Consider the following 26,110-nt stretch of genomic DNA (forward strand, 5'->3'; position numbering starts at 1 on the left):
GGGGCGCTGTAGCCTCCGGTTTCTACTCTACTCCGCTCCATAACAGGACATGACGAGCTTCACAACAGTAACCGGGCTCTGGGTCCTTCGCCGAATCTTTTGTTCAGTTTTATTAATGTTTTACCTCTTTTTTAATTCAGTTCTGCAACAAACCCGCATTTAAAAAAACCTTTACATATTTCGCTGTGTCTTAAAACGCTTAAATGGGTCTCCTCTAACAAGTAAGTGTAAATTTCTTTTGCTATAAGGTTAGTTACTGCTGAGTAGTGTCATGTATAACAGAGAGGGACTGTGTTTACTCTTAAACTGGAGAATACAGGGGAGTTTACGGCTTTCATTTGGTTGATATATGTCCCTGGTTTTATTATTAAGAATATATATTAAAGGGCCAATATCGGGTATTTTTGTATTTCCTTGAGGTCCACTCTTGACGGCTGTATCCTCTTTCATTTGAGTAGAAAGTAGTCAATTTTTACATGACCAACATAAAACACCTTCAAACATCAGTCGTTATGTACTGTAATGTTTTTGTGAGGTAACTTTAAGGGGCATATAAAATGCTTTAGCTGTTTGCGTCCTGTCTCCACCACTGTAGACATCACTGATCCTTTCTCTAATTCAAAATGGAGGATTTTACATGAAACCACTGTTAATGATTTTGTTTATATCGTTGGTTACTTCTTTAAGACACCTCCAGGTGCTAATCTTGCTAGCATGTGTGTGTGGTGTTGTTTATAAACTAGGTGTAACTTGAGTGATACAAGCAGCCAGTGGCTTGGCTGAGTGTTTCCACTTTGAAACAGCAGTGCTTCAAAAACAGTCTCAAACAAGTGGATTGAGACAGTCAGGGTTTCATACCTCACAGAACTCAGAAACCAGTCCAGATGAGTTGTGGGCAAAGCTTTCAAGCTGCAAGTCAGCAATAGAGTGGCAACAGAAGATGGAGATGAAGACACAGCTTCTGAGCGTACTAAATGAAGGCAAAGATGTCTAAGCCACTATTAAGGGATTGTTTTTTTCCCCTGCAGTTAATCACAAAATCCTTCTTAAGAATTAAACTTTTAATAATGGAAATTTAAAGGTAAAATAAAGACTCAACATGTGTCAAGATCAACTCAACGGAATGTCTAACAACTGAGAAAGTGGTTAGAGGAAACCATATTTTTTATTTATTATAAAATCTCTGTAGTTTTGATAATTATTAAAAAAATTAGAATCTGTTAATTTGCTGAGTATAAGTTTCAGTGAAAGCTTAAGCATCAAACACAGATGTTTTAATGGAGAAAAAGAATGTTACACCGAAGCTTAAACATGGAACAAGGAGTGTATTTGTGTGTGCGTGTATTTGAGAGAGGGAGGGAGGCAGTATTATATTTAATACGTATTTCAGCATAAATAAAATGTTTTCTAACTTCTGAACTCAACAGTAGTGACGCTGTGTTTACATCACTAAATATAACCGCCAACATATCACCAGACTCTGATGGAAGTTGTGTCCAAATTTGGTAGATCATTTTAAAAAATGACACTTTAAGTTTGAGTGTGTTGAAGTAAATTTTGTCAGCACTAAATGAGAGATGTGGATATTTTGTGTTGTTCTTGTTCATGTTCCATGTCTTTAGTGTGGGAACTAAAATTATTCATCACCATAGATGTTTAAACTGCTGTGTGACTCTCTGAAAGAAAACAGGAACCAAACTCTTTCTTCTAGGAAAGAGCCACACAGCCACACGGTTATTCCAGTGGCCACAATGAGCATATTGTAATTTAAGATGTTATTTTTTATTCACACGTAACTGAAACCTTTAGACAATTGGTTTCTGTTTCATTAATCTTGTCAGGGCAGAGGTGGCCGATTGTTAGCCAGGTTGCAAATGTCCAGTGCAGTGCATTGAAATTCTTCTTTGTACTGTTTGGGAAAGTGTCGAGGAAACACACATCTCCAGAGGGTACAGCAATGGCAACAGCTTCCAAAAGGCATTAGAGGCCTCCCAACGCCAAATTACCACCGAAATTTGGTAGGACACACTCACAGGGCGACCTGCAGCCACAGATCATCAGTAACATACTGAATAGAGATTATATACATTAATAACCATATGTTTTTTATGTGTTTTCCCAGTGTGCGTTTGAAAGGAGGATGCGTTTTTAAAAGTGTAAGATTACTCCGTCCAAAGAAGCCCCATGGAACCTGTGGAGCAGAGTAATGATGTGGCGCTGGACATTATTATTACAAACGTGGTGTCTGTCTTCAGAACCCGGTGCCACCTGAACCTGCGCACCATCGGCCTGGAGGGCAATAACGTCATCTACAAACCTGAAGTTGGAGTAAGTTACAGCAAATATTAGTAACATTTACATGTGGCATATCCATATTTTGTACAGATCAGATTTATCTACCATCCTATTATTCCTGGCCCCTTCAGTCATTATTTGATGGAGTACTTCTTTATCACATTGTGCAATTCCTTTCCAGAATTCCCTGAAATAATGCGCAGATATTTGGCTCTGGTTTATTAAGCATTTAATAATAACTAAATGTAGAAAACGGCTCCGGTGTTTGAGGATCGTGATGTTGAGGACATCAGGTTCACAGCTCCAGTGCATTTTAAACCACATCCTGAAGGACATGAAAGTATGAATGATCTGGAGTGGGATAGGGGAAAGTGTATCTATTGAGCTTTGGAGTTATTACAATCCTCTTGATATTTAGTTAAAATATAGTTTCCCTATAGTATTACATGTGCAATATTCGCTACCAAATGATTAGACCACATCCAGTGAGAGACTCCTCAAAGTGGAGGAAAATTTGAAAGAACGTAATATGTAATGTCATATAGGACCTGCTTCTTGCAACTTTAGGATCTTTTTGTGGAAACAGTATTTTAATGCACTCGCTTTGTATCAAAATGCTTCCTTGCTTTCACTGCAGAGCAGTAGGATATTTATGGCTTCTGACTTTTATTAACTCACAGTTAGAGCATTTTCATTGTTTTTGTGTCAGAATGACAGTGAATTAAAATGAGCTGACATTTGCAACACTTGCTGCCTGAAAAGAGAATTAAAGCTTTGAAAAATGCAGGAGAAATGAGCAGTTTCACAAATATAGGTGCAAAATCAATATAAACATCCATCACATTAATGATTTCCAGAATTTAGGCATCCTAATTTATAAAAAATGTTATGAGAGGAGGGTTTTCTGGAGCTTGATCTTCCAGATCCTTGATTTTTTATTTTTTATTTATTTGGTCTGTCTCTGGACCCACCGCGACCCTGAATTGGATAAGCGGTTACAGATAATGAATGAATGAATGAATGGTCTGTCACTGAGGTCAATTGACTGGCGCATGGAGCTTCTAGTAAGACATCAAAGCATTTTGCTCCAACCTCTTTCTCCTCATTCTCCACTTTTGGAGTCATAGCCACTACACCTGTAGAAAACAAGAAGATGCATGTTTTACTGCCAAAAATGAAAAAGATTCTTAAAATATGCACATTTTACAACTTGATATCTGTTTTGGAGAAAGGAATACAAGTGACATGGTTCGGAAATATAATTTAACTAGTTTAGCAGGCCTTGAGGCTGGGTAAACATGGCCTCTTTTTTAACCTAAAAACATGTAGGAATCTGCTATAAGTTTCAGTCAGAATGATTTTTTTTGAATCCCTGAAGTAGTACCCTTATTTGTTGGCACTTGTGTATGTTTTTCTCTGATTGGCTGTGTCTTAGTTTATGTTTTCACATAAATGTGGGCCCAGCGCTGTGATTGGAGAGTTTCAGAAGGGAGGTGGGAAAATTCTGAAGTCTCTACACCTGATATAAAGTAGCAGAAAAGCAGAATGACTCCATTTATCCCATGTTTACTGATTTAGGAAGCCCACAAAAAATGACTGGGTGTTATTTCACAGTTTGTGGGTCGGTAGGCTCCAGATTTGCAAATGAATGTGCACATGTCCCTTTTTGGGAGAACTCCAGCTTTTTGCTGTGATGCTGCTTCTGAACTATGTTTTTGTCTCTAATTGAAAACACTGAAAAAAAATTTGTCATTTGCATGATAATGGAAACATGGGGAGGATAAATGTGTCATTATGTTTTTCTTGTCGTTTTTTTCCCCCTGCAGAAAGTCCTGATGAAACTCCGCAAACCTCGCATCACTGCCTCCATATGGTCATCAGGGAAAATCATTTGCACTGGAGCAACAAGGTCTTCAAAAAATATATATATATATATATATATATATATATATATACAGAGGTTAGACAATGAAACTGAAACACCTGTCATTGTAGTGTGGGAGGTGTCAGGGCTAAATTGGAGCAGCCTGGTGGTCGATCTTCATTAACTGCACATTGCACCAGTAAGACCATGTGCATCCAATGGTTCAAACATCGTGTCCTGAAGGCGGTGCCGTGTATCAGGACGACAATGCACCAATACACACAGTAAGACTGGTGAAAGATTGGTTTGATGAACATGAAAGTGAAGTTGAACATCTCCCATGGCCTGCACAGTCACCAGATCTAAATATTATTGAGCCCCTTTGGGGTGTTTTGGAGGATCGAGTCAGGAAACGTTTTCCTACACCAGCATCACGTAGAGACCTGCCCACTATCCTGCAAGAAGAATGGCTTCAAATCCCTCTGACGAACTGACGCTGTATCGGCCGCAAAAGGAGGCCCTACACCACACTAATAAATTATTGTGGTCTAAAACCAGGTGTTTCACTTTCATTGTCCAACCCCTGTATGTGTGTATAAATATGTAATTCTTCTAAATTTTAAAAAGCTGAACACAGATATATTGTAAATATGAATTTAATTTATTTCTGTAGTGAGGACGAAGCTAAAATTGGAGCCAGAAGATTGGCTCGTTGCCTCCAGAAGATTGGGTTCAAGGTTTACATTTGTTTTTGTTGCTCTTGTTCATGCATGTTTATATTGTGATGAATTAGTTGATGTGTAAAACTGCATGTGTTTCTCTGTTTTTTTTTCTTCTCACCTGTAGGTTAGGTTTTCGGACTTTAAGGTTGTAAACGTCCTGGCAGTCTGCTCCATGCCTTTTCAGATCCGTCTCATTGAGTTCACCAAGAACAACCGTCCAATTGCCAGGTGCTGACAACTTTTTCCTTTAAAACATAAAAAATATACTCCACATATATGCAAATGACTTACAAAAAAAATCGGTGAAATCTGAACAGATTTTATTTTGAGATTGTACAGAGCTGCACCGGTGACATTTTCTTGCTTTTTATTGTTATTAACAGAACGCCAAGCAGGTGTCAGTGAAATGTCACTTTCTTAATTTTGTCTCACATTATATTGATTTAGGTTTTTAAGTAGTGTTGAATTACATGATTCTTTGATTCTTCAAAACAGCCATCATCTGGAACTGTGATTGGTTGATATGCTTTCTGCCCAGAGTAATATATTTTTTTGATTAGGGTTTCTGTACATGGCAGCTTTTTTCAACATCAGTGCTGCAAGAATGAAATAGTATTTCACACACATTCTCACACAACCTTGTATTTCCATGTTTGTCTTTTTGTTTTGTTTTTATGGAGTTTGTGGGTTTGATTCCCGCTCCGGGTGACTGTGAGGAGTGTGTTGTGTTCTCCCTGTGTCTGTGTGGGTTTCCTCCGGGTGACTGTCTGTGAGGAGTGTGGTGTGTTCTCCCTGTGTCTGTGTGGGTTTCCTCCGGGTGCTCCGGTTTCCCCCAAAAGTCCAAAAACATGTTGGTAGGTGGATTGGAGACTCAAAAGTGTGTGTGTGTGTGTGTGTTGCCCTGTGAAGGACTGGCGCCCCCTCCAGGGTGTATTCCTGCCTGTGAGGAGTGTGGTGTGTTCTCCCTGTGTCTGCGTGGGTTTCCTCCGGGTGACTGGTAGGTGGATTGGAGACTCAAAAGTGTTCGTAGGTGTGAATATATATATGTGTGTATGTGTGTGTGTGTCTGTTTGTTTCCGGGGCTGTGCACAGCCACCTCTTTATATATTGGTAGAGCACTTTACAGGTCCCTGTAAAAGAGTAACAGCTCCCTCTACTGGTAATAAGGCCACAGAGCACACCACTTACAGACAAGCAGTCTCTGTTCTTTTGGGCAGTTATTTTCAATCCTCCAATACCACCCCTACTTCTTTGAGTGGGAGGAGTCTTATAAATGCAGACGTAGAAGTCACCTTATTGTTTAGGGTAATAAACGGTCTCATTAATTTTTAATCAGTGACCTGTGTCCTCTGTCAGCTCAGCTACCTTTTATTAAGTCTGTTTTCTGTTGATAAGGTTCGGCTTTTTTTTTTCTTTCTTCAGTTATGAGCCTGAGATTCATCCAGCTGCTTCATACAGAATCAAACACCTCAGGGCCACAGTGCAAGTGTTCTCCACTGGCAATATCACAGTAACAGGTAAAATCCGTGCATCAGTTTTCTGAAAATTTATAATGACTGATTTATTAAGTAGTTTATTTTTAACGGTTTCCTTTCATAGTAAATTTCATTTAATTGATGACCAGTTAATAATTTACCAAGTGAATATAAAGTGATTTATTAACTATACTTAAACCAACCCAAAAAGTGAATTCAACCCAATAAGGGCTTGTTAATGAGCTGTTTAGTGGTCTGTTTGTTTTGGGAATAGGGAAACTAAAATGAGCCCAGCAGGAGGTGCGACCACAGAGCTAACACTTAGAGTTGAGTACGCTGGACCAGAGAGAGCATAAACTGGAATATAAATTGGATTTAAAATGAGGTTAATCCTGTCAAATCCCTGGATTTTAATACATATATCACTATAGTAATGCTGGATGTACAGATTATTGTAAGTGGCTTATTTTCCCATTAGTAGCGCTTCTGTAGCCTAAAAATGTAATTAAATCGTATGGAAAATTCTATGGTGCCCTTACTGCATTTTCCAATGGAGGATAAACCGATTACTGCGTTAGCCACATAACTTTAAGACTTGCCCATTGATTTGTTCCGTTTAAGGGAGCTCCAGTCTACACTCTTTAAGCTCTTTCTGCAGATCCCATAGAAGCTAGCTTTTCTGATGTAGAAAAATGAGTAACTTGTTGCATATATCAAGGCTGGACTTTGATATTATATTAGTATACAATACATAATTGTTGTTTTCAATTAACTCAACTGAAGGCACAGATTTTAGTTCAATATCTGTGCAGCTCCATTTTATTCACACCATTTGATTTGAAGTGTTTTGACCACCCTCTCTTCTCCCCTCCAGGACCAAATGTTCAGAGTGTCGCTTCGGCTGTGGAACAAATCTATCCTCTACTGCTTGAGTGTCAGAAAACACTGGTATAAGATGCATACACACACACAAACACATGCACCGTCTGAAACGACCAAGCACCTTATGAGCGAATGTGTTTGTTTTTAAGAGTTAAGGAGTTGTACTGTATGTGAAAGACGACTGGTCAGTTTGAGTCTGAACAGGCCTGGGCTGCTTGCCCTTTTAGCTCTGACCTCTGGAGGCAGGAGAGTGGGCACGCTTTGTCCAGCTGAGTAGAGAGGACCTGGTCATCCTTAGCATTATAATCAAACAGTATTTTACTGCGTGGTCACCGAGTTGAAGCCGTCAGTGACAAGAAGTGGCTGGTGGTGTATTATTGGACTTCTACAGAGACTTGAGCAGGTTTTAATGGACTGACACCTGGTGTTAGATGAGGCCAGAGGATGGAGGTTAAAGGGCAAACACACTAGAGATATTAAACAGGATATGATGTAATATTTACCAACTGCTTTCTGTTGAACAATTAAACAGTGGTTTGTGAGACAGTCTGCAGTACTCATGTTTATGTATATGTTCCCATTTTGTATTTTATAATAAAGAATGAAAAACTAATCTTGCTGTTTCACTGCTTCCTTCTTTTCAAATGTGAGTGATCCCCAGTGTGGCTTTCATAACATACAACTTAGTGCCAACTTTACAGAGGGCTTAGGGAAGACACTAAGCCAATTATGAGCCTTACCTGTTGTTCTTTCTTGAAACAGTTTTGGTAAGGAACACCCAACTCCACCATGGAGCCACGAAGCTTGATTTAAATGTATTTTTATTTAAACATGTTAAAAAATATGTTTTTTCCATTACAAGGACATTTCAGAAAAATGGACCAATGAAAATGTCCAATGTTTCTTGGCATAAGCTCTTGCCACATTCAGGTATGTTAATGTTTTTTTTAAACGGTAACACTGCAAATATAAAGAATCATCCATGATGCTTGTCGAGGGGAAATATGACTCTACTGACATAATTTTAACACAATATTGCAACAACATTTATTTAATAAGCCTTTACAGATATATTCATACCTGTGTACGTACCCAAACTACACTTCTTTCTCCCTCCAAAGTAGTCCTTTTTAAATCGGGTCCTTAAAAAATTAAGACAATAAACACTTGTAATTTAAACTCATCTCTGTGTTGTTTCACAGCTGGTGCAACTGAGACAGCAAATACTTAACGTCAGTAGCCATTTCGCTGCGAGCAATAGGTTACTGTGATCAGAGCAGCAGTCTGAGCAATCCAACTCCTCCTGTCCTCTCGTAATCAGGTTATCCGTTCATCTGCCGCACGTCCATCAACCTCCTGTATTCGTCTGACTTCTGAGTGCATGTTCAGATGGCCGAGAGGGATTTTTCCTCGTGTTGAAGCTCGGTTCTGGGCTTTTTTCTCCATGTGCTGCACAAAAGAGAGCTGTCAAGGTGGTTCCTGCAAAAGGAGTCGATGACAAAGCAAAAATGGTTTTGATGCGCAATGCTTCATTATATAAAAAACCTACAATGATTTCCTTAAACTGATCATAGGAACCATGCCTCACAATATCTGCAACACACAACACACATAATCAGTAAATAATTACTGATTATTTTTGGGCAGTAATTAAACACTGATATATGTGGTAAATATTGTTATTGTAAATAATGTTATACCTTATTCACAATTAAATATATATATGAACAACTGCTGCATGATAATGGTAAAGTAGTGGGTAATCTAAGTGGTAGTTGATTTTGGTGTGTGTGTGTGTGCTTTTATTACTCCACAATGATATCCATGCACCTCTCTCCTTTCAAAATAAACACATTTTAGACTGAACACTTTAGGCAAAACGTCATAAACAGGACGGCTCATAACTCATTTACATGTATCATAATTCACTCTGATTCTAACCCACTGTAAACCAAGAATAAACAATGACTGAATTCAGTTTATTGGTATTGTTGTACTACAATAAACAAGGCCTTCCCCAAAAAGGTAGTTGTCTGAATGGGGACATGTTGCTCCAAAGCTGTAGATATCATTCAGCATTAACGGTGTCACAGATGAACAAGTTGGTGATGTAATGTGGCGATATTATAATGAAATCCCCAAGTTCTTTACAGTTTGTAAGTAGAGAAATATCATCCTTGAATTATTTCAGTTTGCCCACGCAGTCTTTGACAGAGCAGAGAATCCCTCACCACCTGTACTTCTCAAAGACTCAGTCTCAGGTCAATGACCTATTGCCATTTTACTTTTAAATATTTTGTAGCATTACACAACTTCACCAGTCTTTTGTTCCCTGTCTCAGCTTTTTTTGGAGTGTGTTGCTATAACATTCCCCAGGTTCAACATCTGAAATATTGTCTTTGTTAAATTAAACAAAATATATGGTTTAAATGATTTGCATATCATTGTATTCTGTTTTTTAATTTACATTTTGCTCAGCATCCCAACTTTTCTGAGTTGCAAATAGAAAATGATACAAAACAAGAGGTCAGACCAGTCTGACCTGCCTTATCTATGTGCTTGACCACTCAGGAACATAGAGTGGTGTGTGGGTGTGGGTGTGTGTGTGTGTGGGGGGGGCTGAGGGTACAGTGTGTAGTGTGTGTTCTCACTTCATGGCAAGCTCTTTGGAGATCTGCTCCAGCGATCGTCCCTTGGTTTCTGGCACAAATACCATCACAAACATCAGCAGCACGAAACTCATAGCAGCGTAAGAGAAGATCACACTGGGTAGACCAAACTTCTCTGAAAACACAAAGAGGTCCTTACTTCAGTACACATTTATAATATAATAAATAAACCATTTCACAACAATCATTTCACTGTAACATGTCTCAACTGGCCTTTAAATGCATTTGTTTTCAGAAGAAATATTGAATGAACAGGTGTCCACCAACTTCTAGCCATGCAGTGCACACCTCCTGCTGCTTCATATCCTATGTTTTTCCACACTGGCCCTACTTTGCTGAAGTCTGTAGATTTACTCAGCTGACATGATGAAGAAAGCTCTAAACACATCCTGAATGAGTGATATATTAAACCAGGATTACAACTGATGTAAATGTATTCAGCCTTTCCCAGTGTTCACTTTTCACTGGATGTTAACCCAAGGCACGTCTGAACACTATACTCACAGTTCCTGTATTTACTTAGACTTATCATCAGCCTGTTTCATTATCATTAAGCAGTATATTAATATTACTTGGAAAGCCATTAACCTTTCAGTCAGCCTTAACTCTTATTAAAAAAAATAAAAACATAATGCGGAGGTGTTGTATAACATTCCATTGGGAATCTCTACTCCAGTAAAATCTGCAAAAACATTCCCAAACATCTTAAAGATAATAAATACTCATCACATGGTCACGGGCAATGGTTGATATAATTTTTTTGTCATCCTTTATTTCTAAAATTCTGGAAAAACTGACCCAATATTGAGTTAATAATTGCTCCCAAATGTCTAAAGAAAGGCTTGTCATTGAATTTACCCCTTGAACAGCAGGATCTATTATTCATTCATTTATTGTCTGTAACCCTTATCCAGTTCAGGGTTGCGGTGGGTCCAGAGCCTACCTGGAATCACTGGGCACAAGGTGGGAATACACCCTGGAGGGGGCACCAGTCCTTCACAGGGCAACACAGACACACACACACACACACCTATGGACACTTTTGAGTCTCCAATCCACCTACCAACATGTTTTTGGACTGTGGGAGGAAACCGGAGCACCCGGAGGAAACCCACGCAGACACAGGGAGAACACACCACACTCCTCACAGACAGTCACCCGGAGGAAACCCACGCAGACACAGGGAGAACACACCACACTCCTCACAGACAGTCACCCGGAGTGGGTCTCAAACCCACAACCTCCAGGTCCCTGGAGCTGTGTGACTGCGACAATACCTGCTGCCACCGTGCCGCCCCTAGTATTCACTCATTCATTCATTCATTCACTCATTCATTCATTCATTCATTCATTCATTCATTCATTATCTGTAACCCTTATCCAGTTCAGGGTCGCGGTGGGTCCAGATCCTACCTGGAATCATTGGGCGCAAGGCAGGAATACACCCTGGAGGGGGCGCCAGTCCTTCACAGGGCAACACACTCACTCACCCTAGTATTCATTGATTATGATATTTACAAGGTTATGATATGTAGCTACGTAAAGAAACAAAGCTGTAAAAATATAAATATCCACAGAAAAAGTATAGGCTAAGAACAACTATGTTTTGTTGTAAGATGTTGCAATCTTTACACCTCTTTTTAATCATAATAACATAACAGAATCAGGTTTGTTTAATTCTGTGAGGAGGAAAATAACTTCTATCTTATCTAAAGACCTCATTAACCCCATCTCTTTGATTTCAGTGTTTATCAGTTAGAACACAGGACTGAAGGTCATATGCTGGAGAAATATTAGGCCTGTCCTATTAATAACCATAATATATTACTACAATTCACTTTCTCAATCTACTGCCCATTAGTTGGCTGTTTACATTATGTAATGAATATTTTCAAATTCTATGTTCTGTTATAATAAGACAATGAATCGATGAACCAATTAAACTGACAGTGGAATGAGACAATGTCCCCCAGCATTCTGCTGTGGATCCAGAGCTAATTTTCACCTCACCTCACTAATGTTTATGTGGTTGAATGCCATCAAGTTCTCTGTGAAATTTAATGTAAATCCTTTCACAAGTTTAGAGGCTATTACTGTTGCAGGGGAAACCATTATCCTTTTGATAGCACTGATTTCAAGAAAACACCCTGGGTGAGCACCTACCTACACACTGTAGATTTAGAGTATTTGTCAGACACTTTTATCCACAATGACTTATAAATCATTTTTATATATGATTTTAATATAAATGCACACTAAGGGTGTTTGCCAAGGTTGCCAGGTTGAAGGATATGTTGGGAGTCTTGCCCTAGGACTCTTATTGCTACAGGGTTTTCCTGCCTCAGCAAGTATTAAAGCCTTTTCTGCGCTTGAAGAACGGCTGTACTGCACCAACCACTATATGACTATGAGTAAAAGATGAGTATAAATAAGATAAGTGTTAAACACAACAATCAGCCTTTATCCACATAGCAATGCACTTTGACTCCGTACAATGTGTAATCTTGTGAATGTGTTTTACCTGTTATTGTGAGGAAGGTCATGGATATGAGCAGATTCATGGCCCAGTTAAAGGCAGAAACCACAGACACAGCTTTCCCTCGGATCCCAGTGGGAAAAATCTCACTCAGAACCACGTAGACCACTGCAAAATACACACAGACTCAAAGTGAGGATGTAATAACTACTAATATGGTGTTTGAATTTCATGTACCATGTGCTGAGTCACAATAAGTGATTTTATATTGCGCTTGACATTGGTCAGGAGTACTGGAGTCGCTTTATAATTTCATAAACTTGGCCTTTATTAAACCAGTTAACAATTTCACACAAAGGACCCTGTTTATGGAACTGTCTGCCACTGGACCTGAGAAACTGTAACAGTTTAAATGACTTAAAAAGCCAAAAGTCCACTTCCTGTCACAACTATCTCTTTCTTTAATGATATTCTAATAAACAAAACCCCAATCACCTCTCTTTTTATTGCAGGAGTTTTCTGTTTTCCTTCTCCTTAACTAAACACAATGTGTATATAATATACGTCAAATTAAACTGGGAACGTGCCTAGTACAAACCCTTTGGGTATTTTTGTACTTTCCCTGATATATATTTTTTATTGTATTGTTTTATTTCTTTTTTCAATATCTCAACAATCGTTCATTCATACATTCAGTCTGCGACCGTTTATCCAGTTCAGGGTTGCAGTGGGTCCGGAGCCCACCCGGAATCACTGAGGCGCCAGGCAGGGATACACCCTGAAGGGGGCGCCAGTCCTTCACAGGGCACCACACACTCACACCACACCTATAGACATGATTTTTTTTTTCATGGCCAATCCACCTAACAACATGTGTTTTAGGACTGTGGGAGGAAACAGGAGCACCCAGAGGAAACTCACACGGAACACACCAAACTCCTCACAGGCAGGACCCTGGAGCTGTGTGACAGCAACACTACCTGTCACGCAGAAAAAAATTTATTATATTTTTATATAAAAAAAATAATAATAAAAAATATTATATATAATATTTTTTATTATAATTTATTGCCAATTCAAACATGTAGCTATGTCTTTTGTAATTAATGTTGGGATATGCTAAAACAAATACTGCTGTATTTGAATGTAGTCACTAGCCAAGCAAGCCGATGACAGCCACAGTGAGCTGGTTTAAGCTCACACGCTAACAAGCTGAACACGTAGGCGTTCAGGTAGGTGTGCAGGGAACCTTCAAATTCATGTACTTGATTTTAAATTGTCAGCCAAGAAAACAGCAACATTGTGTTTTCATTAACAAAGTCTTTTGGGCTCAGGCAATCTTAATAATACCCAAACACATTGGCTGCATCCCAACAGACGAGTACAACATTGAATACAATAGAAGAAAATAGTGCACCATCATTAGAAGAAAATTCATTAATATAGTATGTGAACTAAGGAAGTGTGTGGTCTGGGACATAGGCCACATTCAAGCTGTAGCGTAAGGCTCTGTAATGCACTAAAGTGATACTTCATGACTAACACCCAATTTTAATTATTGTTTTAGCTTGTATTATTGAAATAGCTTACAATGATACTTTTACAGACAATAATAATTATTTGTGAGAATTTACATTTTCGCCGAAGTCTAGTATTCACTGTTGTCATACCCTACAAGCCTTAATTTAGCTACATAGAGTTAATCTATCCTTAACTGGATAGAGACCTTAATCCAATATTTAACAATAATTTATGTTGCACTATGTGGCTTGAACAAGGGCAGACCTTTGAGATTCATTTATTAAGAGTTTTCTTTTGACGTTTTGATAAATTCATGTGTTCACATTATCCAAAATACATAAATAATACATTCATATTAATGCCAGCACATTTTGTGTATTTACATTACACTGCAATTATACAAAATGGCTTCCAAGTTGGATCATGTTACAAAGGAAGATAAAGGTAATGTTTAGAGTATTGCCCAAGGACTATTGTTGATATATAGTAGTGCGTTTACTGAGCTGGGCACGACGCCAAGTCTGTCATGTCTCATCGTAAGTCCTTTTTGGAGAAGATGGCACCAGACTTTTGTCCATAATATTCATTCTTGTTACTGTAAAATCGTATGACACCTCATAACACTGCTCTGTAATCAGCTATCAGCTCATATGACATATTCAAATTTTAAAGCACAAGATAATTTGTTTCCAGGGTGTTTCCCGCTGCTCAGCAGAAACAGGCTGGTTGACATGTCATGGCTGATTTGACCCTGCTGTAGAAAGGCTTTGTGTAAGAAATGGGAAAATTAAGTGGAACATTAAGAGCAATCCATAAAAATTAGATCAGGACCAACACGCTGTGTCTCTGCACTGAAGTAGTTAAACCCACTGACCAGCAAGGAGCCATAGCTACTTGTGACTACTTCAGAATGGCTTAGTTCTTTCAGGAAACTTCATTTAGTTTCTCAGTTCCTTGTCTCAAGATTCACAGCTCATGTTTGTTTGTTTTTTTCTGAGAAATTTACTCTTTTATTATCATCTTTGTTCATTGTTCTTGAACACAATACTAGTCTAGGGTTGCTTCCTTCACTGTGTATTTTCTGGATTAATCATGAGAGCAGTTACAGTAAAATACTGGCTGGTGTTTTAATTAAATGGCTTGATGATATGTATTAGGTTTACAAATAAATGTTAAAGGCTAAGCACCAGCGATATGAAAGTGTCAAACAAATAAATACCGTGGAATTTGAGTTCCTAACTTGTGTTTATTGATAGTCAGAAAACATGTTATTTCTTACTAATTCAAGGAATAAAGTTTAAAAGACCGTTGGTCGCATTTCCAACAATATGGGCATGTAAGGACATCAACGAAAGGTGTTGAAGAGCCTCTGTAACATGGAGGTAAACAGGGTAAGGACACTCACTTCGCCTGTTTTAGTTGGTGTTAGTTAACGTTAGCTTGACTCGCTAAACTCTGTGTCTCAGATTATACTCGGCTACGTAGCTGCATTACGGAGGTTTATAGTGTCGGATGAATTCGAGTTCGACTTCGATCACATTTACAAGAATAACGGTACCTCTACATTTGAGTTTAGCTTATTGCTAGGCTATTGTCGTGAATAATGTTGGTTATTTAGCTAGATACTGTCATAACAGTCAGTCATAACGGTGTTTTACCGCGGCGTTGTTCAGCTGTTGTCCACCAGTGACGTCACGGTTGCGTTCAAGAATTTCCGTAGCGAGCTCGGGTTTTTCCGTCAATTTAATAAAATTGTCAGTTTTAAAGCAAATTAAGCTGCTTTTTTCATTTTAATTCATACCTATATATGTCAGTAACTAAAATAATGTGAAATATTCATGGAGGTACATTAAGTGGTGCTTAGCCTTTAAATCATTATTGTGTAACGTGTAATTTTAACTTAAAATTCAAACATTCTGCCACCCTTTTTCCCCTTTTATGGTAACTGTTGTGTACTATTAAAAATGACATTTATCTTCTTATTTAAAAAAATAAAAACCATAAAAATGAAGCAATATGCTACGTTCACGATCACTAAGAGCCTTTAAATCTTCTAAAGCAAAACTCTCACATAATTTTGGGTACAATATTATCCCCAAGAACAACGACAAGCATATGCTTTTGCAGCACTTTTTCCTGGTGGAACTCATAATGAATGCAGTGACCAATAAATTCTTTGCTTTTTTTTTTTTTTGCTGAATAAAATGACAATGTTTATACTTAATACTACACAACATTTACCATAAAACGACAAAAGAGCAGGAGAATGTTTGAATTTTGAGTAGAAATTATATTTTAGATGAAAAAAGACTTAAAATTCATTTGTACACCCAATAAAAAACAGTTTGATTACATTGCTGCACAGTGCTGCCGTGACACTGTTTACAATACGCTAAAACCACACTGGTGAATCTTTTATATGATGTGGTTATAGACGGGCTTTTTTTGGCATGTTTTGATTAATTGACTGTTTTGTTGGTACATGCCTCTATTCATCTAAAAAGAAAAAAAGGAGGAATGTCTCTGATCAGGTTTTGTAGGAGAAAGCAATATACCAAACAACACATTACTTCACAATACGTTCAGGATTCTCAATATGAATCACAAACTAGTTTTTCAGAGAGTTGAACAAAGAAACACAACGAGCGCTGAGAAATATGAGTACAAATGAAATATGGAGAAAACTAGAATGAAAAAGAAAACCACTAAAAAACAGAAATTCTGCTCCTCACTCCTGGGCTCTCGTGTTGAACTGAGCTGTGGCTCATTCTTATTTAAAGGAACAGGTGCTAAAACAGCCGTTCTGGACAGTTATGATGGCATGAAATATGTGGATACTGCCCAGCCTTAACAGCCTTAACTCTGCTGTTTTAATAGCTCTTTTTGGGTAAATAACAGAGAGTCAATGCAGTGAAACAGCGCCACCAGTGGATGGGGGGGTCATTAGTGATTATAAAATGAGTATAAATTACGATGAAGCAAAGTAAAATGACCTTTTATCAGGTATGGTCTTCTAGTTTATTTATGATTTAGACATGAAATCTTGTTGCTCAAACCATGGAGAATATTGTCAGTAAACACTGTGTTCTGTTCCACTCATGTACTATATATTCTCAGCTATTCCACCCCAAATTGCAAACCAAATATACTTAAGCTTTATGCATGAGGCAAGAATATTTAATTTTACATCTGAGAAAACTATAGGTAGTGTCGCAGTCACACAGCTCCAGGGGCCTGGAGGTTGTGGGTTCGATTCCCGCTCCGGGTGACTGTCTGTGAGGAGTGTGGTGTGTTCTCCCCCTGTCCGCGTGGGTTTCCTCCGGGTGCTCCGGTTTCCTCCCACAGTCCAAAAACACACGTTGGTAGGTGGATTGGCGACTCAAAATTATCCGTAGGTGTGAGTGAATGTGTGTGTCTGTGTTGCCCTGTGAAGGACTGGCGCCCCCTCCAGGGTGTATTCCCGCCTTGCGCCCAATGATTCCAGGTAGGCTCTAACCCTAACCCGCCATGACCCTGAACTGGATAAGGGTTACAGATAATGAATGAATATATTAAGTATATTACTTAATAGAACATTATTAACACCATATTTTATATTAAGTAGAAGTATACAGTAAATATACATAGATCTTTCTGTATACTTCTGTATATTGTATCTTTATTCTAGGATAAACTTCTTTTTTGTAAGGGCAATTACATTAGGGATGAACAAGCTTTCCTATCTAAGACTTTCATAGAAATTGCCTAAATGGACTAGGCATTCATTTAATTAGGCATTAAATGAAGTGCATTGGCAGCCTTATGTTTATGAAACAACCCCACTGACACAAGTTATTATATTTAATAATGTCTTATGAGTGCCCTCACATTGTGTAAATGATACTGCAGTGATTCTTACTTGGTCCCAGGCTGAAGGAGAATCCGGCCACATAGACTAGCAGACTGACCAGAGAGATCCACTTCAGTGAAGGAGACACCTCACTCCCTGACATGGATTCTAGTGCAACTTCAGTTCCCTCATCTGCTGGTGTCTCAGAGTTCCTCACTGGTACATTAGGGTCCTCAGTGGAGTTTAAAACAGGGGCCCCCTGAGTGCTGTTATACAGATGTAAAAGGGCAGGGTTTATTTGGTTGTGCGTGTTATTCAGTTTGGACTGAAGGTGGGCATGATGATGCAAGCCCTGAGGCAGGTGTGTGTGAAAGTCACTTTCATACCCACTCCCTAGTGGGGTGTGGTTGAGTAGCGCAGGGCTTTGGCACAGGCTGGACACGTGGGTTCGACTGTGCAGGGTAACAGCCCCTAAGGCTGCTGTCGACAGCGTCATCACAACAGCCCCCAAGCAGAGAAAGGCTTTGGGCCCGACTCGGTCAACCAACAAGATTGCAGGAATGGTCCCACCGACTTTAACCAATCCCAGCCCAGTGGAGGCAAGTGTAGCTGCCTCGTTGCTATGGAAACCCACACTACGCAGGACTGTGGAGGCATAGGCGAGCAGGTTGGGCTGTCCAGTCACCTGCTGGAGGAACACCAGAGCCAAACCCACGAACAGCCTCCTGCGCATGTTGTCCCGAGAGCGAAATAGGTCCAGAAAACCCTGCTGACTCTCAGCCTCCAAGGCAACCCTTATGGTCCTCAGTTCCTCCTCCACAGCATCTGCATTGGTACCCCCTCGTAAGCGCATCAGCGTGGCCCAAGCCTCCTTCTCCCTCCTCTGAGCGATCAGAAAACGAGGGCTCCTGGGAAGCAGGGGCATTACACACACCTGAAGGAATGCAGGTAGAAGCACAGCACTCAGGGTGAACCTCCAGCCACCTTCTATACTAGCAAACGCCCAGCTCAACCCAAACCCCAACAGGACCCCCAGGACCACCATCAGCTCATAAACACACACACACCTCCCCCTCCAGGGTGCAGGAGCCACCTCTGCAATGTACAGACACGAGGCTGTGCCCGAGAGCGCCACGGCCATGCCCACAAACGTCCGGCCTACCAGCAGCGCCCAGAAGGAGGGCACACACACACTCAGCAGTGTCCCACATGCGCACAGTGCTGCTGTGAGGATGATGGAGAAACAGCGTCCATAATGGTCCACGATGGAGCCCCCAACCACAGAGAGAAGGAAAGCTCCAAGCATCAGAGCCCCCACGGCTTGCTCCTGCTGGGGACATGAGAGTGTCAGTAAGTCCCTGAGCTGTAGCAAAGCTCCAGAGATCAAACCCAGCTCATAGCCCAGCATCAGACCACTGAGAGACGCTGTAGACACAGCACAGACCACCAGCACAGCACCATGACCTAGAGAGAGAGAGAGAGAGAGAGAGAGAGAGAGAGAGATTACATATAATTATATACTGCAATGTCTATGATTGTGGGGAAATGCTGTTCTCTCTGGTTTGTTCACATTCAGAAGCTCAGCATCATTTGAAGTGGAACCGTATGTTTGAGAAGTAAATGATATTTACTTTTTATAACTTTTATAGTAACTTTTTATTTACTCTCTGAATTACCACAGAAGCTTATTTGTAACTCGAGTTGTTTAGTTTTGTAGTACTTTGGGTATGTGTTTACTTTCATGCAGTTAGCCATTTCCTGAATTTGGAGATATTTCACCAAAAGTAATCTGAAAGAGCAAAACTAAGTCAATGCCCTCATCTTGGTTTGTGTTTTTCAACGTTTAGGGCTCTCTCCATTGTTTAAATTCCAGGTGCCTTTTCTCTGCCTTGAGCAGAGAGAGATTTTTTTAACCATTTACTGACACCAGGGTATCATAAACACATCAGACCAGTTTCAAGCACATAAACACATTATAGAGCTAGCAAATGGTGAGGAAACATCCTCAGAATTTTATAAAAGGTGTTTTTTGATTCATTTCATGAATGTCACCTTTACCTAACACCTGGATGTGGTCTGAGCGGGAGGACAGAGGTTGTGGACTATTGACACCGAGTGTTTGTTAGCAAGATTAGTCTTGGATAAACAACTACATCTGGAGAAGGTGGAAAACAATATAAATAGCTGAACTCTTCCCTTGAAACATGACCAAATTCCATATGATGCCTGTAAAATAAATCTGCTGGTGGATACATGAATATAATAAAATAATTATGTAGTAATTATTAACTATGAACTAATGGGTGTGTACACAAACTTCATCCAATCACCTGGAATGTGTGTGTGTGTGTGTGTGTGTTGTGTGTGATTGGCTTGTAGCTTTAACAGTACAAACACAAGGCTTGGGTCTTTTGTCCAATTTTAGGTTTGTCTCAAAATGACAGAAATTTCCAGGCTGACAGAGGTTTTCAGACAGTCTTCAAAAGACTGGTCACATGACAGGTTCTGTAGGTTTGAAAATATGAATCCCTTCTAAATATAATATTAATTTAAGTATGTTTACTAAAAATAAATGTCTCAAATCTCAAATCTCTAGTCCATAAGAGAAAATCATCTGTTTTAATTCACACATTCTTGTGGAGCCTGATTTTCCCGTCTCTCAAAAGTAAAAGATTTTACATGTTGTTTATCTGATGGTCTGTCAGGTCTTGCATTGTTGTTATGTCTCCATAGCCTTTTTTAATGTTTAAATCCCAGTTATTTTTTTAACATGTTTGATATTCCACAGTAAAAACCAATGACTTTTACACAACGGCTGTTGAAGTGTTGAAACTAAACAAAGGGTGGTCTCTGATTTTTGCACAGTACCATATATGTGTGTGCTTAAGGTGTGTCTGAAAACAATACACTCACCCATAACCTAACACCATAGTTCTGTTTAGCTGACTATAATCAAGGTTATAAACCTTACACGAGACATTGGCAATAATCTCTGATGTCAATATTTTTGCCATGTTCTCTCTGAACTCAAGCAAAGTATGTTTTCATTAAGAGCAGTGAGATCTGATGGCACAGGTCAGAGATCTATTGGTTTCATAAGAGCAGGTCAGGAGTCAATCATTCATGTGGATACATTTGCACTACAGACAAAAAATAGGCTCCTAATAGGCTGTTTAATAACTTTAACACTTCACTCAGCTTTGGCATTAACTGTGTTGATGTAGTATACACCAATCAGCCATAACATTAAAATGACCTCATGGTTTCTACTCAGGGCGGCACGGTGGTGCAGCAGTTAGTGTCGCAGTCACACAGCTCCAGGGGCCTGGAGGTTGTGGGTTCGATTCCCACTCCGGGGTACTGTCTGTGAGGAGTGTGGTGTGTTCTCCCCGTGTCCGCGTGGGTTTCCTCCGGGTGCTCCGGTTTCCTCCCACAGTCCAAAAACACACGTTGCAGGTGGATTGGCGACTCGAAAGTGTCCGTAGGTGTGAGTGTGTGAGTGAATGTGTGTGTGTCTGTGTTGCCCTGTGAAGGACTGGCGTCCCCTCCAGGGTGTATTCCCGCCTTGCGCCCGATGATTCCAGGTAGGCTCTGGACCCCCCGCGACCCTAAAATTGGATAAGCGGTTACAGATAATGGATGGATGGATGGATGGTTTCTACTCATCTGTGTTGTGTTTGTATGAGTGGATCAGACACAGCAGAGCTGCTGACGTTTAAACCTCTCAGTGTCACTGCTGGACTGAGAATCCTCCAGCCTCTAGGCGAAGGACTAGAGGACGACCAACACACACTGTGCAGCGAGAGATGAGCTACTGTCTCTGACTTTACATCTACAAGGTGGACCAATGAGGTAGGCGTGTGTAACAGAGTGTACAGAGAGTGTTTTAAAACTTAAGCAGCAATGCTGTGTCTGATCCACTCATACCAGGGCAACACACACTAACACAACACCACCACCACGTCTGTGTTACTGCAGCCATCTTAAAAGAGACATTGTGACCAAGTGTCTGTGTGTGTGTGTGTGTCCTTTTCCATTTCCACACATATTGGCTGCTGTGACGTGACTGTGGCCCATGAAAAATCTGAATGTCTGACACATACAGGACTGTATTAATTAATTAAATTATTTATTTTTCTTTGCATTTCTTGTTAAAAATAACTCTTCAAAATTATGCGTCTTAGTTTCTGCTTCCTGTTCTATGGTTTAGCAAAAGCTTGAGCGAGATTAGATATAAGAGTATGCTCCCAAACCAGTGGGGTGTGATAGACGGGAGGGGGGGGGGGTCATGAGAAAGGATCAAGATCAAGATCCACAGCTTTAGCCCACAGTAGATGTTGGAACACCTGATTACATTTAGCCACATCAACAGTAGTGAGGTCAGGTGTAGTCTGAAAGTCCTACTTTAGGATGCCTGTAAAATATTTGCAAATATTTTCAAATATTTCACCCAACTATGACATTTTTTATACGATTGTTTACAGTGAACAAAAACACAGTGATTTGCTCTGAGCATTTTCTTAACGCATGATAAGAAATATCTGAAAAATATATCAGACTGCCACGTCCGCTTATCTTTAACAGCCCTAAAATAGCAATAAGACTTCCTGGTTATCTTTACTGTCCCGCGAGAAAAAGCCTTGACACTGTGATAAGAGATGTGCGCTTTATGGTTATGAAATGACACACATCCAGGTTTAGACTGCAGGTGTTCAATTACACACACAGCTTGAATATTCACTGTATCAAAAGACCTTTTCAGAAGAATGGGATGCTTAGTTTAACATGAGCCTAAGGTCACCACGACCCGTGCAGTGGAGCAGTAGAAGTGTATTCTCCGGAGTCCATTTGGGATAAATTGGAGTTCCGGTTGGGATCCAGAAGTAGTCATTAATTAGGACTTGACCTTACTAATATTCACATGGCTAGGTGCAATCAAATCCACACAACTATATATACACTGTAAAGCCTTCTCAAAAGAACAGAAGCTGGTAGGGACAAACATAGGGACAGAGACTATTTCTTCAAACAGAGGGAGTGACTTTATTAATTGGGAAGGCTTGCTTCCTCGACACCGTCGGGGATCTGCATTTACCATCAATTTAAGACCAGTTTTAAAAATCAAGACAGGTTTGTGATGGATTGCCTTTTCAGCAGCCGCTCAAAAGAAACACTTGAAAACTCGCCTTTCCAGATCATTTCTCACCTCTCGGCGTATTCTCTGAACAGTTGTGGGGCAGGATTGTAAAACTAGCTTCTAGAAAAAATCTGTGGAGGGTGTTGGAGGAGGTGGATGTGTAATCTACATAAACCATCATCAAAAGGCTTCTACAATGGGCCAAGACCAAAATGGCTAAATTATCTGCCAGAAATAAAGATTTCAGTTAATTAGAAAAATTAAATTAGAAAGAATAGATGAAGTAACTTTTTGTTTACTTTGTTTACACGAAAAAAGAATTACAACAGTAGAAAGTAATATGCAGGGAAAGTAAAGAAGCCCAAGAAGGGCTTGTATTAAATAATAATGAACAGACAAGGGATTCAAAGGAAAATAATTAATAAATATTTTAAAAAGTACTGAGGATAAAGGGGAAAAAAGTAACTTTAGTATGGGGGCGTTTCTCTTTTTACAGAGGAGTCAATAGTTTTCCACTCGTCTAACAGTTGATGTGTTAGAATTTCCCATTTCCCAAGATGTTTGAGTCAAACCCAGCAGTGTATTATTAACACTAATGAGTTTAACACTGTATTAGTTTACAGTGGAACCTCTACTTACGAACTTGATCCGTTCCGTGACCTGGTTCGTAAGTGGAAAAGTTCGTTTCTCGAGTCAATTTTCCCCATTTAAAATAATGGAAAAGCAATTAATGCGTTCCAGCCCCCACCTCGAAAGTCACCCTGTTTGCACTGAACTCTCAAATTAGTAAAAATATACATGTAGCGTTACTAAAAATAAAAGAGAAATACAGTGGAAACAGTAATAAAAAAGAAATAAAGTTTTAAGTGGTTACATATCGCTACCTTGAAGACGTGACGACTGGCTGGAGGAGTAACACAGGCACTGGCTGTATGACGGGAGGTGGGGGGTGGGGGGAATAACGGAGAGTAGGCGGTGAATGTGGGGAGACGAAGCGTAGATACGGCTTAACTTAGCACGAATTTCGATGACTGCTATTTACACTAATGCTAAATTGCTAAAGCTACAATTTGCTAATCTTAAAAGCTCACTCAAGTCTGGGCGCGCTGGGAGACTCGTCTATTGGGGTCAGTGGCCATTTCCAGCTGCCGGCTCGGCGGAGGCTCGGGTTCGTTTCTAGAGTCGTGGTTCGTTGGTGGAGGCAAAAAAAATATTCGAATGCCTGGTTTGTATCTTGGAAAGTTCGTTAGTATAGGCGTTCGTTAGTAGAGGTTCCACTGTACTGACTACATCTCTCATTGAGAAATTTTAGATGCTGAGAGATAAGGTCAGAATTTGTGACTATTCCTCTAAATATTCTGACTTTATTCTCAAAATTTTCCAACTTTAATCTCAAAGATGTTGTTGCTGCATATTCATAATGGGTTTTGTTACTATCATTTTTACATAACTTTTGTCTGCAATGTCGAAGCCAGAAAGCACCCAGTGTGCTGAAGCCCCACGGCAGAGGAAGGCTGTACTGTACGATTTTAAACCAAATAGTAAATAACATGCTCTATAAGATTTACATTTCTGTTCTGGTTTTAAGTGTCTCTTATTGGATCTGTGAGTATTGTCGTGTTGAAAATAATATCTTGTTATTCCTTTAAAAAAACTAGAGAGGGGTAATAAGTCTTTCTGTAATATTCTCCTGTTTTCCAAAGCATTTCTGCAATATTGATCTTGTAATATTCTTATATTTATACAGCTGTGTTATTAACACTGTTACAACATTTTCGCCATATTGGGCTTGTAGACAAGTGTGTGAGGAGTGTGTTACGACAGTGTGAGAAGTGTGTTAGGACAGTGTGAGGAGTGTGTGAAGGAATCTACCTGAGTGAACAGGTGTAGTTTTCTCAGGTTGTTTGTGCACATATTGGTCCTGTAGCGAGGACTTGTCCTGAAGGTCAGAGGTCATTCTGTGGCTCTCAGCTGGAGTGTCCATTGTCTCCCTCCAGGTCAGTGCAGCTGCAGAGAGAGAGGGAGAGAGAGAGAACCAGAAAAACCAGAGTAGTCAGAAAGTCACTACAGATTTGATGTCACTCCTGCTTTTTATTAATTATTAACAATGTTTTTCACATCGTTGACATGCAGTTCTTGCAAGTTCAGCTTGAAAAATAAAGGGGGCCCATAAGAGTTGTTTGAGATAGACATATTTAATCCTAACGTTCGTTGTAAGTTCTGAGACCTTTGGCAACGTATTCATTAAGGGTTCATGTAAAACCTCTCTGAGCTTTAGCTTAAAGAAGCATTAAATATTTCAGACGTCTGGTTCCTTTCACCATCGCTAAGGGCAACCCTAAGGAATCTGTTCTTTAAAGAAACGTTTTTTTAGACGTGCGTTTTACTGAAACAAAACAAGTCAGAATTCTTCACCGTGGTGGTGAGAGGAACAACACATCTGAAGACGACCCAGGTCAAAGGACGTCTTGTTCATTTTCTAAGTGAAAACACATAAGTGCATTCCCACCAGTGAGCGAGAGAGAACACACCTCTGCATATTTTATTGCTCATTTATAGTCATTGAGCTTATAAAAACAAAACCTGTGGCCTGTTACGGCTCATTTTCTGCCATGTCTGATGTTTTTCTATTATGTAAAAAGTAGAAGTTGAAAGATATATTGGGCTAGGTCTTCTGCTGAGCTCCCTTAAAGAGAGCCATTAACCAACACAACATGGCACTTCTCCAGGAGTGTCCAACGTTTGCATTCAGCTATATGAGATTTATCTATCCATTACAACACCACACCTCAGCTCAAATGTCTCTTACTCATTCTAAAACCCTGGGGCCAAAATAACTGTCCCCAGCATACAGTTAGCCAACAGGTCTCAGGAGCATGTTTACTAAAAGGCAGTGGGGAGTGAGAGTGCATACAACAACAAACCTGTTCTCAAGGTCACTTTTACTGAGCTTCTGAGAGTCAAAAGGCAGCAGGCAGAGAGCTGTGCCAAACCCAGGCCAGTTCTCTCAGTGAAGACAGAGTCTGAATCAGCTCAGTGTGTGTGTCCAAGCAGTAAAGCCCACCCATTATTATGGAAGTCTCCACTAAATCCATGTTAAATTCGACACTGGCAGCAGCACCACGCTCTTACCTGTGAGCCGAGAGCGTCCCTGGGACTATTTCCCCGGAGTTACGAGGTCATTGTGGGGTGTTTCCTCTCCCTTTCGGTCCTCTCTGTCCCAGTCTCCTCACACTTCTG

General features: G+C 39.9%; 2 protein-coding genes across 6 annotated transcripts; one reads left to right on the plus strand and one right to left on the minus strand.

The window, feature by feature from the left end:
* Window positions 1-7,836, plus strand: tbpl1 (TBP-like 1). Of its 3 annotated transcripts, none has more exons than XM_066672403.1 (8): window positions 1-221; window positions 1,842-2,018; window positions 2,123-2,328; window positions 4,122-4,204; window positions 4,833-4,896; window positions 5,006-5,109; window positions 6,304-6,398; window positions 7,231-7,836. In XM_066672403.1, the coding sequence occupies exons 3-8, from the start codon at window positions 2,185-2,187 to the stop codon at window positions 7,308-7,310; spliced, it is 570 nt and encodes a 189-aa protein (XP_066528500.1). In that variant the 5' UTR covers window positions 1-221; window positions 1,842-2,018; window positions 2,123-2,184; the 3' UTR covers window positions 7,311-7,836. The 3 variants fall into 3 exon arrangements, with proteins under 3 accessions (XP_066528500.1, XP_066528499.1, XP_066528498.1); XM_066672402.1 differs by having other exon boundaries at window positions 1,923-2,018; XM_066672401.1 differs by lacking the exon at window positions 1,842-2,018.
* slc2a12 (solute carrier family 2 member 12) lies at window positions 4,997-26,110 on the minus strand. 3 transcript variants are annotated; one of them, XR_010802693.1, is made up of 7 exons: window positions 26,003-26,110; window positions 24,743-24,877; window positions 17,803-19,197; window positions 12,429-12,551; window positions 9,890-10,022; window positions 8,319-8,717; window positions 4,997-5,126 (listed from the first exon to the last, which is right to left on the minus strand). XR_010802693.1 is itself a non-coding variant. In XM_066672400.1 (6 exons), the coding sequence occupies exons 2-6, from the start codon at window positions 24,852-24,854 to the stop codon at window positions 8,624-8,626; spliced, it is 1,827 nt and encodes a 608-aa protein (XP_066528497.1). In that variant the 5' UTR covers window positions 24,855-24,877; window positions 26,003-26,110; the 3' UTR covers window positions 8,095-8,623. The 3 variants fall into 3 exon arrangements, 2 of the variants coding, with proteins under 2 accessions (XP_066528497.1, XP_066528496.1); XM_066672400.1 differs by lacking the exon at window positions 4,997-5,126 and having other exon boundaries at window positions 8,095-8,687; XM_066672399.1 differs by lacking the exon at window positions 4,997-5,126 and having other exon boundaries at window positions 8,095-8,717.

The sequence above is a fragment of the Hoplias malabaricus genome, chromosome 5, assembly GCF_029633855.1.
Source record: "Hoplias malabaricus isolate fHopMal1 chromosome 5, fHopMal1.hap1, whole genome shotgun sequence".
NCBI lineage: Eukaryota > Metazoa > Chordata > Actinopteri > Characiformes > Erythrinidae > Hoplias > Hoplias malabaricus.

Excerpts from the sequence above, each read along its gene's own strand:
- tbpl1 (XM_066672403.1), top strand. The coding sequence starts at position 2,185 with ATGGAACCTGTGGAGCAGAGTAATGATGTGGCGCTGGACATTATTATT. Across the intron at positions 2,329-4,121 it reads TCTACAAACCTGAAGTTGGA|AAAGTCCTGATGAAACTCCG; the intron begins GTAAGTTACAGC and ends TTCCCCCTGCAG. Across the intron at positions 6,399-7,230 it reads TGGCAATATCACAGTAACAG|GACCAAATGTTCAGAGTGTC; the intron begins GTAAAATCCGTG and ends TCTCCCCTCCAG.
- slc2a12 (XM_066672399.1), bottom strand. The coding sequence starts at position 24,854 with ATGGACACTCCAGCTGAGAGCCACAGAATGACCTCTGACCTTCAGGAC. Across the intron at positions 19,198-24,742 it reads AACTACACCTGTTCACTCAG|GTCATGGTGCTGTGCTGGTG; the intron begins GTAGATTCCTTC and ends CTCTCTCTCTAG. Across the intron at positions 8,718-9,889 it reads TCCAAAGAGCTTGCCATGAA|GAACCACCTTGACAGCTCTC; the intron begins GTGAGAACACAC and ends CTCCTTTTGCAG.